We start from the raw sequence: 19,214 nt of genomic DNA, 5'->3' as shown, positions 1-19,214 counted from the left end.
TCCAGTCTTAACACTTTGACCTTAGTCGAGACATCCAAATCACGAACCCTGGACACTGTCCAGCTAGCGGCTCTTGGCTCCTCTGCAAAGCAACATGTTTTTATGTTCTCTAAGCAGCTTGGCAATTGCTTTGAAGATGCCTTTAAACTTTCTTGAATTCTATCGATGAAAACAGCAGTTAACATACAATTAAGTTTAACAATTTAGTTTACAAACTAAAATTAATATACATTGCCAATATATGTGTGTTATGAAAGGATATTGCATGATTAATGACAATAAAATAAAAATGACTCAGATTACTTTTACTCATCGATGCAAAGTTTGGCAAATCAAACATTTAATACAACCAGCTACACCAGCCTCATTTCTGTTGTCTAGCACAGATTTGCAGGAGAGTAATCATGACAACTCTGATGTTCCCTTCTGCATAGAGTAATAAAGATGCAAGTCTTATTGTGAGGCAAACTTTGTTAAATCTCCAAGCCGCAAGTCTACCACAGCAAGGTCAAAGCCCACAATGACAGCTCAAGCAGTATACATAAATAGATTTTCACCAGGAGGAATGCTTGAAGAAACAAGGAAATTGTAAATCATGCCATAGCACATTTCCTCACCACAAGCCATCTTGCAAGTGTCAGGACAGTGACTGCCTTGTGTTGCAAACAAAGAGCACAGTCTGTTTTGTCGGTCACCCCATGAGGGATTGTGCTTGAATGCTTTCAGACATAACCGCAGGTGTCAGTAAAATGAAATATGGCTTATGGTTTAAGGCAAATCCATGGCTCAGCACAAAAGGGAATGACATAACAAAATGTCTGCTAATGAACAGGACAGAAAGGCAACAACAAAAGCAGCTCTCAAAAATACAACTCAGTGAAGTAAACCCAAGGAACAATAGTCTTAGTGGTAAGAGGGTCAAGGTGCAGCCATCTCTGGACACGACATAGAGATTAGAAGTAGTAGATCAAGAAAAAACCAACCTCATAGTCTCTTTGTGTCTTGTCCTTCTCTCTGCCTAAATCATCCCTCAGGGCCTGCAGGGGAAAAAATGACATTACCAACCACTGAATAAGATCATAATGTTCTCATTCATGAAACCTAAAATGAAATGAAAGGATTTGCTTTGGTTTTTGAATCTGATTTGTCAATTACATGCTCTCAGTCTGAGGTCGTTTTTCAATATGCCAGAGAAAAACATGCAACAACACAAGACTTAAGTCATGTCAACATATAGTATTAAACAATTCAAATCTAAAATACAATGAAAAAAAATCTGTATGCAAAGAATTTGTCTTTTTTTTTTTTTTAAACCAGAAAATACTTGTTTACTTAGTCTACCACTTTGTTTACCACTACCATTTACCATGTAGATGCATGTGTAATGTGCATGAATAAATAAACCCTACATATCATATAATTACATTATCATTAGTATATAATATAATATTACATATAATATAATAACATCGTTTCATAGAATTAAACAGAATTGCTAGGCAAAAAAATTATTTAAGATTTTATATTAAATATATATCAATGATGTCATTTTATCATCTTAACAGAATGAAAACCAGCCGGTTACCTGAAGCTGCTGATCTTTCTCAGCATTAACAATGGTCAGTTGTCTAATGTAGTCAGTTTGTGAATCTGTTCCATGGTCTGTTCTATTCGTCTCATTTACAGCATCTACCTGACCATTTGGAGATTCTCTAAGCTGCTCGGTGATGCTGAAATGAAAAGATGAGAAACGAGACTGAGATGAGACTCTTCATTGGGTCCAACTTTTATAAAATGTTCATATGTCAAAAAAGATAGCAAAGAGAAACATTCAAATGAACTATTAATCTGAGACTAGTGAGAATAAGGGTGATATTCTGTGCATTCCCACTTGTCTTTCTCCTGCAGGGCTGGCCGCTGGTCATCGGCTGGGGTGGGAAATGGGACAGGATTGAAGGCACTGGCACTGGAAACACCCAAGGCCAGAAGCTGCTTCTCCATTTCAAAATTTTTCAGCTGCTCCTGCTCGGCAATGGACGCCATCCTCTCAACCTCTTCCTCTGCAGTACGCAGACTCTGACATGAACAAAAAAGGGGGCGGATTTTTAGAACTGAGTATATTTGTATAGTGATATATTGGGCATGGAGTCCGATATTCTGCTCTTGTACTTTGTGGTTCTGTCATTGTGCCTTGAATATTCACCTGTTCCAGTTCAGCCATCTTTTTGTGAAGTGTGTCCCGGAGAGCATCCATCTCTCTTTGTGCCTGCTCTCTAATGCGCTGGGGATCCCCTGTGTCTCTATCAGCCAGACTTTCCAATGCTTTCCTAACACCAAAGACAAGTAAAGGAACGGGAAACTTTCGGATGATGATATCTTCATTTGTTTTAATATGCAATATAATGTCGACATGTTCTTTGCTAATACAATTAATTGTAATAATTGGCAGGCCATTGACAGTCCATGAATGGTCAGCGCTACTCGTTAATGTGGGCTTCCATTTAAAAAGGTGATTCACTTGGTTTTACATTAATGCATGTCATAAGAAGCACACAACTTACGTCAGCTGCCTCCACACATCATTCATTTTATTCCAAATGGGGAACCCAGTTCCCGCTACAATAAGCCTTCCAAGTCTTCCATTTTAAGACTTTGAGGAACCAACTTCAATAGGATCTTAAGTTGTTACAGCATAAGAACCGGAGATGACCACATCTACCCCCCGATTGGCCAACACTTGACGTGATTGCTGCTCATTTCCATAAAGTTAAACTTTCTGAACTGGACTTACTGTTGTCACCGGGTGACAGAGATTATAACCTCAGCAGTGAAGTTGCTTAGTCGCTGCCAGTGGGAGCAAAGATAGTTATATTTTGGTTGCAAGTTATAACTGAACTAGGGGTGATAACAGGCATTTAACAACTAGTCGTTGTTTGTTTCATTCAGTCAAAAAACGGGAGTAAAAGTAATAAATCTACAATAAAAGAAACTCACTCTGATCTGAGCTGCGGATAGCGCTCCACCCCTTTTTCGAATCAACGATGCAATTCTTAAAGTCAATTTGAGAATGTAGGCTAAACAGATGGTTTTACCCACACAGGATGGTAGTCTGACTAGCAAGATGATGACAAAGGTGTCTGAAATGAAACCTCATTTCGCTACGCGGCTCATACAGTATGTGCGATGTGCGTGCATAACGGGGCAGGACAGGAGGCACTTTACTCTATCGCGGGCACGGGAAAAAATTCTCTATGATAGGCCTGCCCCTGTATTATGAGAAAGAAATCTGAGAAAGCAAAACTCCTGCAGTGCACACGGCCACGTACACACACACACACTTGGCTTCCTCTACCACACCGCCACATGCACTCTTCTCCCTCTTCCATTTAGAAACCAATACCGTTAGTTTTTAATTTTATTTAGAACTTTTTGAATAGGTTATAAGCAGTAAACTTTGTAGAACGTAAAAAGAACGATTTTCAGTTTTACTTTATACTGTCGACACAGAGAACTCGTAGACAGATTCTGAAACCCTGAAACTGAACAATGTTTAAGATGATCATAGATCAATGTCATATTGAAATGGTTAAGTTTTCAGTTTCCTTTCAGTTTTGCTGCTTGATCGTTTAAGGGGACTGATACTTACGATGCAGACACAAGTAGTGTGTGTTTCTCTGCCATTTCTCTCTTCATGGATTCCAACTCTACCTTCAGCTCAATATTCTAGGGAGAAACAATATTAAATCTCTCATAAGAGGGAAAACATAGATGAAACTGTAGCAACAACATCACCACAAGTAAAAAACAATGAACTCACATCCACCTACTATTGAAACTAATGACATTACAGACATTACTCTGGTTTATTTTGACAAAAAGTATGTCTATCAATACATTTTCATCATAGAATATTGAACAAGTTGCACTGCCTCTGCCTCCTCATCACAATACATGAAAAAAAACAAAAAACATTGATTTCAAATATTGCGGGACAATGAAAAAACTAAACAAACCGACCATGTGTTTGTGTGAAAAAGATAAAAACAGTGTAAAATTATTTCACAATGTTTCAAAAATAGTTAAGCAAAGCGTTGACATAGGCTATGAATGAGAAAGCCCAAATTTAGTTAGAGATCGAGTAGTGATTGCATCCAAACATGTTTAAAAACACTAATTTGCACATGCCATTTAGGGGTGACATGAATCAATGAGGGAAAAAAAACAACACATAAAGACAAATTGTTCTACTCAGAAAACGTGTCTTTATATTACACTATTGCACTCAGACATGCCGAGGGGATCCCACCGTTTTGAATATGTCCTCAGTGGAGTCATCACACTTCTGCTGCATGCGATCCTCCAGAAAGTAAATGCGTAGCTTAAGGTTAAAATTCTCCTTCTTTAGGGCTGTAATTTGCTGTGGGTTAAGAAAAACATATTATTTAATACCCAAGAAAATGTGTTTATTATTAATGATTCTCTAAGCGTTTATTTGCCCTGTTTAATTACATAACATAACAAAGCAGAAACAAATTGAAAAAAAGAAAAAGAAGAAAGAAGAAAAAAGAATGTATGCAGTTATGTAATGGCTTTTATACATAGCAGTAGTCAAAAGTGGGAGTGAGCATATCTGTATTTGGAACGCGTGCATGTGTATGTGAGTAATAGGGGCTTGTTCATCAGACTGTGCATCATCGGGCTCCAGGCCTATAACAGCATACATCTGGCAATGGGGGTTGGGGAGCTTGTCAAAAGGCATTGAGACTTAAGACTACTAGAAGCTCCTACTTATGTAGCCAGCTACAAAAATATGGGCATGCATACCATAGCAATGCTGAAATACGGGTTTTGGGTCACCTTTACTGAACCCTTCAATATTCCAAATCTCCATATTTGGTCACACTGGCCAGACTGACTTAAGATTAACAACATACTACCCAAATGTCTATGTGGGAAAACAGGGCTTGACAATTAAATGATACAAAAAATATAATATTTAGCATTGTTATAATCATGGTATTGTCTGAATTTTGGGTGGATAAGTACTTATCAGTACTTATCAGTTCAATGTCCCCCCCTCATAATTTCAAAAGAAAATGATCTTTAAAGGTGCAGGACTTTAGGCTAGTAACTATTTATTGACTGAAGTGAACTATAAGATTACTATCAACTATCAGTTAGCTACACTGTTGTTCCTTAGTATTTTGAATGTTAGGACAAATAAGTAACATTTTATTAATTAATTTAAAACATTTTCCTCCACTAAACACTGGTCACATACTCATTAATATCAAATATTACAGAATTTGACATTTGGGCAACGAGGAGAACATCTATTTAATGTCCCATTCATAGATGTCTGTGTTGTGACCTATTTTTACAGACTTATACAACAGATACAACTACTTGTGTCTGATCGGATTCCCTTGCGCCATTCTAGGGCTGAACGATTTTGGAAAGAAATGTAATTGCCATTTTTAAGACTAATATTGCGATTTAGTATGCAATTTTTTAAAGTTCTTTACCTTCTGTACTACTCACTAAGCACAAGCAATAAATCATTCTATAGTTGGATCAACACAACATTGGATACAGTCAACAAATAAACTGCTCTTTCCTGTAGGCCAGGACTACATGTTATGATGAAATGAGAGGAATTAATGTATGCACACGGCCCGCTCAGCGTACCGCAGTCTGGGCGCCCCGATCGCTCCCTATCCGCGGACCCCCCACCCCGCTACCCTTGAGATGGCGCGCTAGGCGGCCGCCTATCTCTCCTTAAGGAAGAGCCGGCCCAGTAAGATTGTGTAACATTAAAATAAATACTTTATTTTTTTGATCACGGACTTGGAGATTTGAAAATTGCGTTATATTAAATTGCAACGTCGGTTTGAATTAAATTAATCGTTTAGCCCTGCTACCTTCATACAACCGCACTTATTTTGTTTTGAGGTGACGGGAGATGTTGCTTGGATAAACCATCTGTAGCAACAGCTGTTGCCCAACAGTTTGTACATAACTGCTTTCTGTTCATGTTTCAATTTTAAACCTAAACCATGTCGTATTTACAATATGAATGAAGCATCCAATTTTCAAACAATATCTTTATCATTTGGTCCTACTTCATTGGCACTGATTGAAAAATGTCCTTAAAAAAAAAATCACTTACATTCTCGTACTCCTTCATCGTCAGGGCTTTACTGGGCGACATTTTATCTGGGAAGGATGGGGCTGTGAAGAGTAGACAGATAAATTTATATTGCAATACAGTGTTTCTTACATGATGGTCAGTAAAGAAAACAGCATATTTGGCACAATCTTCACAATTACTTAGCAGATCTAATCCCAAAATAGGAGTATAAATCTAAACCTATCAGTATAAGTATTAGATGTTCTCTGTTTATGCATAACATATTGAACACCCACAAAGGACATAGAATAGAACAAAATGGAAAAGCTTTTTTTCCCCTCTAGAGAACTTAATGTAGTAGCCAGTTTATGTTATCATCTCTTGGCTGTTTACTGTCATTAAGGAACCTCACACACGCCACAAAGCTGTTTAGGGTCCTCTAAGTTTAAAAGGGTAAAGACCGGGGATGTACCTATACCATTACTACCAACACAGATCAGCCACAACATTTAAACCATCTAATATTGCCTAATATTGTGTAGGTCCCCCTTGTGCTGCCAAAACAGTGCTGACCCATTGAGGCATGAACTCCACAAGACCTCTGAAGGCTTTAGGTCCTGTAAGTTGCAAGGTGGGGCTGGCTTGCCTCGTTCACCTAGTGAATCCTAGAGTGCCATCTCTTCCCAAGGTAAATGGCGCACACACACCCAATCATCCACATGATGTGAAAGAAAACGAGATTCATCAGACCAGGCCACCTTCTTCCATTGCTCCATGGTCCAGTGCTGACGCTCACATGCCCATTGTAGGTGCTGTGGGCGGTGGACAGCATGACCGCTCTGACTGGTCTGCAGCCCCATACACAGCAAGCTATGTTGCACTGTGTGTTCTGACACCTTTCTATCATAGCAGCATTAACTTTTTCAGCAGTTTGTGCTGCAGTAGCTCTTCTGTGGGATCAAACCAGACGGGATAGACTTCACTCCCAACGCGCATCAATGAGCCTTGGGCGGCAATTACCCTGTCACTGGTTCACCAGCTGTCCTTCAGTTGGACCAATTTTGGTAGGTACTAACCCCTGCATATTGAGAAAACCCCACAAGACCTGCCATTTTGGAGATGCTCTGACTCAGTCGTCTAGCCATCACTATTTGGCCCTTGTCAAAGTCACTCAGATCCTTACGCTTGTCCATTTTTCCTGCTTCCAACATATCACCTTCAAGAACTGACTGTTCATTTGCTGCCTAATATATCCCACCCCTGGACAGGGGCCATTGGAACAAGATGATCAATGTTATTCACTTCACCTGTCAGTGGTTTTAATGTTGTGGCTGATCGGTGTATACCCATTTGGGTTTATGCCAATACCAAATTCTGACACAAAAAACAAAACTTTGAATTATAATAATAGCAAGATAATTTGAAGACCTGGTGACTGTATTATTTTCAATAATTGATTTATTCTCAGTTTACAACAGAGTGTGACTGAGTTCAAAATGTAATAGAGTGAAAGTTGGTATCAGGTTTAGGTAGAGCATTTTTATGACTAACAGCACTTTCTGGGTAAGAGCACATGAGCACATTATTTCACTTCACCTTTCTTGATTCTGTGCTCCCCATGAAGTTCTTTGATGATCCTGTTCAGTTTTTCCATAAATACTGGCAATATCACACTCTACAGCTTTATCATACAGATGCCGTTGGCAAAGTCATGGCAATGGCAATAAGGACTCAATGATGCAAGTGTAAGATGCATTGAGGACTGACTGACTCATGTTCAGCTCAGAGTGATGAGGTAAAAAAACCTTGACTGACATTTGTCATGCACTTGCACACAGGTCCAAAGGTCGGTTTGTTGTCTAGGGGCCACATGACATTCAGCGTCCTTTGGTACCAGTAGTAAAATGTTGCAGTGGATATGTAATGAAGTCTATGATGATTTGTTTCGTTTTCTGTTAATTCAGGTCGTGGATATTTTCTGAACACCAATGTTCAAGCTGGTTTACATGAGATTGTACTGCACCCTCGAAATTGGAGGCGACTTAGCTCTGGGTAAGAAAGGGCGTTATACTAAGAACAGTGTGAGGGTTTATCAATCAGGCCTTTAAATTGGGTTGGAATCTAAAAATCCATACAAATCTGACACTGGACATGACTGGGGATTCTAGACAAGAATAAACAAGTGGAGCAGTGTCAGGATAGTACCATTAACTCCAATATTGTGTTAGGAAACAAACTGAAGAGGATCCACTGTACTCTATGCACTGTATGATTTGTGAAAGCAGCAGATGTTATTATTATTTCATGATGACAGGCGGTCATGATGCTATTGGGTTGTTCTTCTTAGGTATAGGGCATATCATAAATTACTTCCATAGTAAATGATTAAGTGACAACATACTGTTCTCCTTTTTCAGCAATAGAATCTCTCATGTTGCATCATGTTGTTGTGCTCTGAGGTCATATTTGTCAAATGTACTAACAGGTGTTGAGACTGCAGTACTCCTCCAACTGGTGCCCAGGATCATTCTGCCCGAATACTGATCTGATCAAATGTATTCTCTAATGTATTTAACTGAGCTAGGTTGCCTTCTATATTTGGATACATGTAAAACAATGTACATCCAAGTAATTTCCAAATCTGTACAGTAAAAATGAATGGTATGGATGTCAAACATAATTGGGAGCCTCTGTGTTGTCACGGCTGCAATGTGACCTTCTAGCTCAATTTACTGTTGGGTCCTAAGCCTGTTGTAAACAAATGCATAAATCACACAAACATCTATAAATAGTCCACAAGAAAACTGGAATACTTTTTAGAGTTGTCATCTAGAAACCAAAAAGCTAGAAACTATAAAATATGATGTCAAACCAGATAAAGGCCAGTAGTAGCTGTGTATTTCTGTCAGGTAATGGGGAATAGGAATTCTTTCTGTAAGCTACATTTACACTGTAGGTCTTGATGTCTAATTTGTTTTTGCTTGGAATTATCCATGTCATCCATTATGTTAACATTAAGTTGCTTGTATGTGACATGGGTGTTTATATGCTCATTCACCTTACATCTTCATACAAATGTGCTCATGGGTTGTGATGGAAAACAGAACAGAAAGAAGGGCTTCAGATTCTAGGCTTGGTTATTTTCCACAGCACTTTCCACCACCTCTGTCGATACAAGTGTTTGGATGCATAGCAGGAGCCAGAACAGGTGGGACAGTGCTGTGACCTCGGTTTTAATGTAGCATTAGAAAGCTGGTTTAGAGCTCATTTTGATTTTGTAGGTAATCACCTTTTCTTCTAACAGAAAAAGGCCCAGTCAAATGTTCCTTTCAAGGGAGGTTGCTTCATGTGAATTATCAGAAAGCATGATTTGCAAATTGGAACCAATGCACCAGTGGCAATCCAACTTTTTAATTAAAGATCCACTTGTGAAAATTAAACAAAGTTAGGGGTTCAGCACAATTCCAGCTAAATGCAACAACTTCAAGTCCATAACTTCTCTAGAACCATATAAAATTTTATGTTAACATTACAGTGCAATGGTTTTAATCTTTGTGAAAGATGGCAATGTTTTGCATATGCAGCTAACTATTTGGACCAAAATCATATAGGGGAACTGAAGTCAGGTACACGTACATGCACACACTCACTCAATCAAGTGACAATTCCAGTATAGTGTGATAAGACGCCCAAATACAGCATATCATCGTTAATGAGATGAACAACGAAGGTAGACCGATCTAAAAGAAAAAGCTCTTCTCCCAAGTAATCTCACGCTAGGTAGCTTCGACTGGCACCTCTCTTGGGGGGATGACACATTTCCTTGGTATGCAGCAAAGCTTAACCTCTCTAGACGCTGTGACAGCGTGGCGCTGAGTGCTTTAAGACACAAAGAAAACACTTTCCTATATTTAATATTAAAAATGATTTGCGTTTTGATCCAGATCATGGGTCTGGACTTGGAGTGGTGTAAGCTGGCTTTAAGAATGGGAAAACAAATTGTTGGTTATAGATATTCTAAAAAAATCTGCTTTCCAACATCTTCATTACAAATAGAAGTATCAACATAAACTCTTCAAGATTACCTTTATCTTATTGTAAATTCAGTCAAATAAAAGAAAAATGCCTAATTGCATCTGTAAGGCTGACCTCATAACATTAGAAGAGTAACACATTTTTTTCTGTGGTTATACTGGCGACCTTTTGTGAATAAAAATGTACATGTCCTACATACATTCCACTATTTATACAGCAGTATGTTTACTGTTGAACCACAATAAGAGCTTCACTGAACACAAAATAAAAATTAGCTCATTAACATCATCCAGTTGGTCCCTCACCACATCTTAGGTACAACAATAAATCAAGGAAGTCTCACAAGCGTAAACAGCCATCTTAATTAACACACTGGGGATATAGGGTGTCAAGGGAAGGAGTGGACTGTACAGTACCTGTCATGCTGCTTGTGGTATAGTCTCCGGCGTCTAAGGAGTCTGGTAGTCTGCAGCTGTGGAAGAAAACATTTGGTTAGGGTAACACTGCCAATTCACTGCTGTCCATTTTTATAAAGAAAAAAGTGGATATTATACTGTCATCAAATAAAATCAGCCCATCGTGCTCAGCCAATGTTCACTGCACCACCCTCATTACTGTTTATTGAAAATATAAAGTGGGCAAAAAAAGAAAACTGGGAAAAAATAAAAAAATAAATAGAAATAAAAATAGAAATATCCCTCACATTGGCTAGTTCTTCTAAACCCGAAGGGCACTCCATAAATAGCAGGAGAATTTCTGCTTAATTTACCATCATTCTGACATCGTGTTTCTCTCTCTCTCTCTCCCTCTCTATGTGTGTACTACCATGTGCCAGTGGCAGCCTCTCTCATATTCAAGAGGACACAAATACACCAACCAGTGATAGGAAGAGCTTTCTTTGGTAGACAAGAGGAACATTGTGGGTTTGTATTAGCAAATCCTCACCAAGTACATTGCTCCAATAACAACAATGCACATCTGGACGTCAATGACACTTTAAGGAATAATTACCAGAAGATTTTGTGACCTAAACATGTGCTATTTCTACCTTAGGTCCCTGCCTGTTGGCTCTAATGTTATAGATCTATAGCAATACTTGCTATACATAACATAACACACAACAAATAATATACGAGTGGAGTAGTCTACATCCATATCCAGGATTGCAAAACATTTTGTAGTAAAAAATATATATATTTGTTTGTTTTAGGAAAATGTTTTCTGTATTGCTTTAAAGTCATCTTTTGAAAAGTGCTTTTCTGGCAAATAGATCTCAAGTCTGTTTTCCGCTATCAATATAAAAGGTTCATAAAAGAGTCAGTATGAATGGCGTAGGATTCCTAGATGATAGGCTAGGCCTCCTGCCCTTAATATGCATATAGATCAGGATAGGGGCTTTAACAGTAAATACTTATAGCTTTATTTTACAGATTTACAGAGAAAGAAATCAAATAAAATATAAAGAAAAAAAACACCATGGCTAATTAAGGAACAAAGTCAGGATATAATTTCATGGACTGTAGTAAATACAGCAGAGAATATACAGTACCCCATATCATTACAATAATGCAGAAATAATATTAAATTTAAAAACACAGATTTAAGCAGAAATTTAAGCCACCGATTTTGACAAATTAAACAGCAGCTTGTTTTTTAAACATTTAACAACTAAAATAAAGTTGTGACTGCTGAATAAAAACAGTCTTAGACTCTCAGAGAGTGCTGGCTATTTTTCTATTTAAAGCAATTAGAGACTCACACTATTCCCTGTTTGAAAATTTGAGACGAGTCTCTACTAATTCCTACTAGTACTGAATCTAGATTTTCTCTAGTCTCGTTTAAGCCATTAAACATCATAAAATATATCTGTTTCAGCAATGCCTAAGTGAATAACATAAAACAGTAAGACAGTCTAAATACCAGGAGTAGTAACGCAAATATACCAAAATCTAAATCATAACCCAAACTTTGCGAGCAATCAGAGTAGAGACTCTGTGAAGGGACATAAACAGCAACTTTTTCAAATATTTAACTGCCCAGAACAAAAAAAATATTACATAATGAGAAACAGCATTCACTGAAGCTGTTATCAGAAACAAAATCACCAAGTACATTTTCATGTACAAGTAATTTGACTTAGTATTGTTGGTGTGTTGTTGTACAATCAGACTGACAAGTGACATAAAAAGGCTTCACACGCTAATAAACAAACTAAAAGACAAAAAATTAAAAACATACAGAATGCGCTCTATGCACAAGATAAATTAAAAGCCTATAGCAAGGGCTAAGTGTCGGCATGGTCACAAGTAATAATGCGGGTATATAGTTGTAGTAGGTTTGGTTGTGTATATTTATACTATTGTAGAGTGAATATTTATGTATAGAATGAATAAATATGTATACAATAGTATGACACAGATAACAATAATAATTATAAGTTATAATATAACTTACAATTGTTATTGTTATCTGTGTGATCATATTCATCATATTTTGTCATCATAATGACATGTTTATATCTAGTACTGAAGACAATAAACAGCATTACAGAATAAGTAATTCACACCACACAAACAGTATCATTTACATCTTGGATTACTGTGGTAGGCTCACCACCTGGATCATTAATAAATTGCACCACTCATATACACACACAGCGGTGTCGCACTGCAGCCGTGCAAGAACAACTCTCCAGTTATACTTCCGATACATAATTGAGAAAATATTTCACGACGGATGAAGAATAATAAAAAAGCACTGGCAATGTGCTATAAACAAAGAAATGTACTATATAATAGCAAGCAATGGAAATATATGTACCCACCCCCAATCACACGATCCATAGGGAGAGCATAGCGTGTAAACCGACATTCCCATTAGCACTTGATAGGAAACGGTTTGAACAATGCACAAGTGACAGACCAGAGCTGTCTGTCACTATATCATTTCTGCTATCTGGCATATCTTCCACAAACACTACTGAGCCACAGATCGGCTCAAAGATACCGAAAGCAGCCAAATAGCTGCAAGTAATACAGGATGAATTTATGAACGCTTGTGTGTGTGTGTGTGTGTGTGTGTCTTGCTGCCCACATCGTTTATAAATAGCACGAGTCTAGCTAGCCGCGCGCGCGCGCGCACACACACACACACACACACACACACACACACACACACAGACACACACGCACGTCTCATAAGCAGAAGCAGTGCCATAAAAACCGAGGAACAGGAAGAAGAACCAACTAGAGATACGTTAACTACCCAGTCAGCCACAACACACAAAAAATAGCACCCACCCCGAGTTTACTCCGTCATTTATTCCACCAAAGAATATCTACAACTAATAAAAGGCTTTCTCCAATCAATATTTTTCGCGAATACACGCCGCCGTATGAACAAAAGAGTGATATTATGTGCAACTTGGGTGACTGCTAAAGTGACGTACACACGGTGAGACGTTTGGAGATGATGACTTGCTGGAAACGTGTGATTTCTGAACACATAAGAAAGAAGAACTGGGTTCAATTTCTGCTCAAAAACACGCCACCGCGGAAACGGACGCCCGGTACTTAAGTTTACGTGAGCGCGGCTTATTGTTTTGGCGTTCCAGTGGATAGTCGGAGCCCGAGCGCCGCCAAGACGTGCCCGCCGGCTAAGCTAGCTCCGGTTGCGCTGGCGCTGCGGGGTTAGCCTGCTAGCTAATGTAAGTTACTCTACCTTCCGTTCATGTCGACGGGGAGCGTCTGGTCGTCCGTTAGCACGGAATCCATGGTAGAAGGTTGGCGTGTCTTATCCTATGTCCCAAGCATTCTTAAAAAATCACACACTGGTATTTGAATGTTGAATAAACACACCCCCCCAAAAAAGAAGATAGCGATAAGGAATTCAAAACAGTCCGCAGTACCGCCACCACGGTGCGGGGGTAACGTCACGTCACCAGGGCGGGCTGGACTGACTGGAGGAGGAGGGGCGGTGGGGGCGGGGCGGAGCACCTGAGGCCAACCATTGGTCCAAACAAACACAGTGGGCGGGTCCCAGCGGCTCAAACTACAAACAGAACCAAGTAACCTGCTCCTATCTGTCTATCTGTCTGTCTATCTGTCTGTCTATCTGTCTGTCTATCTGTCTATCTGTCTATCTGTCTATCTGTCTGTCTATCTATCTATCTGTCTATCTGTCTATCTGTCTATCTATCTATCTATCTATCTGTCTATCTATCTATCTATCTATCTGTCTATCTATCTATCTGTCTATCTATCTATCTATCTGTCTATCTGTCTATCTATCTATCTATCTATCTATCGATCTATCTATCTGTCTATCTATCTATCTGTCTATCTATCTATCTATCTATCTATCTATCTATCTATCTATCTATCTATCTATCTATCTATCTATCTGTCTATCTATCTATCTATCTATCTATCTATCTATCTATCTATCTATCTATCTATCTATCTATCTATCTATCTATCTATCTACCTCTCTTTCTCTCTATCTATCTATCTATCTATCTATCTATCTATCTATCTATCTATCTATCTATCTATCTATCTATCTATCTATCTATCTATCTGTCTATCTATCTATCTATCTATCTATCTATCTATCTATCTATCTATCTATCTATCTATCTGTCTGTCTGAGGACCAGGTCGTTAAGCGAATCGGTCGATAAGCGACGACCCGTCTTCTTTAGCGGTAAGGGGGCGCGGCGACTGCGAACACTGGTGTAGTGAATACTGACAGACTGCGGGAATGAGACTCAGACTGAGAACAGTGATGAGATGAGATGTATCCAGTGTATAGTATATATAGTATAAATATATACTATATAGTGTATATAGAGTTATATAGCATATAGTGTGTACAATGTATAACATGTAAATAGTCTATATAGTGTATATATAGTTTATAGTGTATACAGTGTTTATAGTGTATTATATAGTGTATATAGTGTATACAGTGTATAAAGTGTTTATAGTGTATTATATAGTGTATATAGTGTATGTCAGCAATTCCGAACCTATGGGCCTGCAAGTGGGCCGCCAAATCACAGTCAAAACTTGAAATTTAACATTATTAATTAAAAAACGTTTTTAAATTTACTTTTTTTTTTTTAATCACTTCATGGTATTTTTCCTTTAAAAACTTAAAAAATGCATCATCACTGATAGATAGGAACGTACTACGCCCAAGCCGGACCACGATCGACGTGCACCTGTACATTTTTGGACTTGCGGTGATAATCCAAATGGATGGCTGGCAGCATCAGGCACACTGAAAAGGAAAGACGGACAGGCGGGACACTCCCACCTGTCAAAAAAGTAAAGGTTCGGAGAAAGTAAAGCGCTGAATATTTATCATTGGGATTTTTTTTTGGACAGGCACGGAAGACTTCATCAAACCAAGCTCTGAAGCCAGTACGGCTGAGACTGTCATCGTCCCTAAAGCCAGTCACCAAGCATCTGGTGTCTGCCGTGCAACATCCGCCCTCTCATGAGATGAGTTCATATTAATGTGCTTTGACCCACCTCTTTTTTGGTTTTGCCACGACTGCACTGTATGTATGAGAATGTACACTGATCGGCTGAGTCGCCGCGTAGAGGCTCGTAACTCTGTACCCCAGAACCTCAATGACCCGAGGGCCGCCCTTCAGGAAGAGTGGGGGGCCAGGCCTCAGCAGACAATAAGTCGACTTGTGAAAAGCATGAGACGCGGTTGTCAAGCTGTAATTAATGCTCAAGGGCACATGGCAAGTTATTGAGACATTGACATTTTTTGTTGTGGTATGGCCACCAATGTTGTTGCCTTTTCTTTCAATAAATTGTGTGAGATGAGGAAATCACCATTGCATGCTTCTACTTAAATGCCCTACTTTCTTTTACTTTACATTTTCCATAAATTTCACCCGAAAGCCAAATATCCCTAACTTTTTGTCAGTAGTGTATATGATTGTTAAAATACACGTTCTCTGAGAACACACTGTTTGGCTCCCATATTACTTCTGGTCGGATGTGGGCCGCCAACACTTTTGAGATTTTCAAAAGCCTATCTATCTATCCATCTATCTATCTATCTGTCTGTCTGTCTGTCTGTCTGTCTGTCTATCTATCTATCTATCTGTCTGTCTGTCTGTCTGTCTATCTATCTATCTATCTATCTATCTATCTATCTATCTGTCTATCTCTATCTAATAGACTCTAAGACACATTGGAATAAATTCTGGTTTTACTTCTGCAGACGGAACATGAAGTCTACATAATAGGACACTGGTGCCACCTTGTGGTCACTGTGTGGCAAATTAAATAACTGGCAACTCACTGGGCTTTTTTTTTTTTTTTTTTTTTTTTGGGACATAATCAAGTTCAAATAGTTTTAAATCAATGGTCCTGGCACAAAAAAAAATTCAAGGTGTTTATTAAACAATTGGACATTGAACATTGTAAGCGTAATATCGGACAAATGAAGGCGCCAGAATTGGTCCAGCTCAGAGTTCCATGACTTATTTGGTTGATATTTTCCAAACGGGGTTTAAATTGTAAAGACATCAGAAAATTGTGTCATGTGGAAAGATGTGAGGTATTTTAGCTCATTTTAATGTCTACAACGGATTTACAAATAGGGAAGAGCTGTCACACATTGGCAACAGTTCTAATTAAGACAAATTATAGCATAGCACAGTCAAGGTACAGTACAATGTTGGTTATAATAGAGAAAAAGGTATAACAACAAAATAAAAAAATAAAGGACAAACAATTGCAATATTTTTCTACTCTGGAGCCCCAAATTTACACATAAAAAATCTATAAACTCCAAGACCAGTTGGGCAAACTGATAGATAAATTTGACAGAAAGAGTAGTATTGCTAAAAACAGCACCGTGCTCGGTCAGCAACCACGTTTACAACATTAAATAACATTAAATTAGCAAGAGGGGATCCACTGTATACAGCAAGACTTGCACAATTATACACATTTTTCAACTAAATCAAAGAAAAGGATTTTTAATTAAAAACTATCTCCACTATTTAAGACAAATTCCAATGATAAAGATATACAACTCTGTGTGTGTGTGTGTGTGTGTGTGTGTGTGTGTGTGTGTCTGCGTGCGTGTGCGTGTGCATATGTATGATGGCGGTAGCAAGAGGATTTATAAGTTGCATATGATTTTTCTGTTTAATAATTATCTCACATATTTTCCCTTAAAATATATCTCTCTAAACATGGCAGTACAGTATACAATTGGTTTGAATAAACAGCCGTTTGAAAGCATTAGAAACCGCACAAAGGGGTGAAACTTTGGTAATATACCACGCCTTAATGGATTTTTCAATAATTGGAGCATGCATGCACTAGGAGTATTGCGCAACGGAATCGGGAGTCCTGCAGTGGTGTAATTAGAGCACTTGTAGAGAACCTCCGTTCTGTTACTTAGCACCATGGATGAGAGAGGAGGGCATGAAAAGAGGTCGAATTATCGCTCCCATGGCTCAGTTCTTCTCCGAGGGATGAGAGAGAATTCTCGCCATGTGTCACCGTCTAATAAATACCCTCTGCAAAAACGTCTACTTTTTACAAGGGTGCAGAGTAAGGAGGCCGTGGGTGTGCGCACCGGGGAAAATCAAAACAATACTCGCACTAGCAGCACTACTACTACTACTAACGAGAATCGATACTCCGTATTTGCAGACGGTATGGCTAAAAGACAAATGTGTCATCAAAACCATGTCTTTCCTCTCCATAACCAAAAAAAAACAATACTCTGCAATCACCAGTAGATAGAAAAATCAAAAACATTTAATTTAATAATATATGAGAATTACCCATTACTGAAATTATTAAGTAAAAACAAAAATGACTTATTACGTCAGTGGCTCTGGAAGTTTGTGGTTCAATAGTGAATAATGAATTGGGAAAGATGCCTCATTCAAATGGAACCTGATTGGGTGACGCCGGTTTCCCCAGTTGTGGAGATTGAAAGAAATGGTCTTCTACAGGGGGGGGGGGACACTAATAATTGTTTTTTGTGTTGTTTTCCGCTCAATTCTAAAAGACGAGTGTTCTACTTCACATATACCAGAGTGACAGGAGACGAGCACCAAAGGCAAATAAAACCGCACCCCTGAACAGCCTTCAATATCCTCCGACACGTTTAGAGTATTAAATGATCTTCTCATTTTCTATTGCACTTGAAGATTATTTCTTTACATAAGATATACATGAATAAAAGTTAATGGATGAATAAGCATACATATATGTACATGAAGTACTGCCAATGATTTAATTACTCTCTTTTGTTGCAATGGGGGTCCGTTTGTTATTTTCAGAAAAGTACACGCAGTATACAGACCATATACAATACAGGCAATAAGTTACTACAAGGTCCACTGGTTGGATTAACTGGCAATCGTTCCAGAGAGATCGGGTGACATCAAACGTCAGCGAGTGGGGGCTTAATGCTCTGGCGCAGGGGGGGGAATTGCTGTTCGGGAAGAGCCGGCTGAGGTCATCACTTTCTGAGGAGCTTTTAGTGCAAAGACTCCCCTCGCTCCTCTTCAGCTCTTCATCCTCCCCCTCTGCTCTTCGTCCCCAAGCTCTCTCCACGTCTCCTCCCTCTCTTTCCGCGGTCCCGCAGGAGGTTGGAAATCGAGGCGGGTTCCCTTGACGACCTTCGCTTTTGGGGTTCGCTGCACACGGCAATTTAGGTGTTGGGTGTTGTCCGGAGAGAAGGTTCCTCCGGCGCCCAGAGAGAGCGACGCCGACAGTGGCCGTTACAGAAAGCACACGGGGCCCACCTCCAGGTGGTAATGTGAGCCGGAACCAGCATTTGGGAGGTTGTGGATATTGACTACGGGGAGCAAGGTGGGGTCCAGGGAGCGAAACACAAAATGGGCTTGGTGCCAGCGTCCATCTTTCATCTGAAACGATAACAAAACGAGGGATGAGCGCTCCAACCATACGGTTTAAAAATCTTAATGTGAGGATACTAATGAGCAACATAAGATGCTCTGGACTTGACACACAAACTCAGGCGTCAAGGCTCCT

The 19,214-nt window shown here is 39.0% G+C and overlaps 2 protein-coding genes across 11 annotated transcripts in view; both read right to left on the bottom strand.

Moving 5' to 3' along the window:
* cdk5rap2 (CDK5 regulatory subunit associated protein 2) overlaps positions 1-14,043 on the bottom strand; it is a 39,506-nt gene extending 25,463 nt beyond the window's left edge. For 9 of the 10 annotated variants that reach the window (XM_080017962.1, XM_080017968.1, XM_080017964.1 and 6 more), the window contains exons 1-9: positions 13,886-14,043; positions 10,582-10,637; positions 6,170-6,231; positions 4,307-4,417; positions 3,647-3,723; positions 2,204-2,327; positions 1,892-2,076; positions 1,586-1,730; positions 984-1,037 (exon numbers count right to left, since the gene is read on the bottom strand). In XM_080017962.1, coding sequence (XP_079874088.1) covers positions 984-1,037; positions 1,586-1,730; positions 1,892-2,076; positions 2,204-2,327; positions 3,647-3,723; positions 4,307-4,417; positions 6,170-6,231; positions 10,582-10,637; positions 13,886-13,938 — 867 coding nt within the window. In that variant the 5' untranslated portion in view covers positions 13,939-14,043. Of the gene's footprint in view, positions 1-983; positions 1,038-1,585; positions 1,731-1,891; positions 2,077-2,203; positions 2,328-3,646; positions 3,724-4,306; positions 4,418-6,169; positions 6,232-10,581; positions 10,638-10,934; positions 10,961-13,885 lie in introns of those variants that run through there. The other variant, XM_080017970.1, reaches the window with a different exon arrangement.
* A 2,528-nt stretch (positions 14,044-16,571) lies between these two features.
* The window catches only part of col27a1a (collagen, type XXVII, alpha 1a), a gene marked incomplete at its 5' end in the record, with an annotated part of 61,891 nt that continues 59,248 nt past the window's right edge, over positions 16,572-19,214 (bottom strand). Inside the window, one exon of the mRNA XM_080018203.1 lies at positions 16,572-19,087. Coding sequence (XP_079874329.1) covers positions 18,941-19,087 — 147 coding nt within the window. The 3' untranslated portion in view covers positions 16,572-18,940. The remainder of the gene's footprint in view (positions 19,088-19,214) is intronic.

Source organism: Zeus faber (assembly GCF_960531495.2).
Source record: "Zeus faber genome assembly, chromosome: 17".
Lineage (NCBI taxonomy): Eukaryota > Metazoa > Chordata > Actinopteri > Zeiformes > Zeidae > Zeus > Zeus faber.
This window is presented reverse-complemented; position numbering and strand designations above follow the sequence as displayed.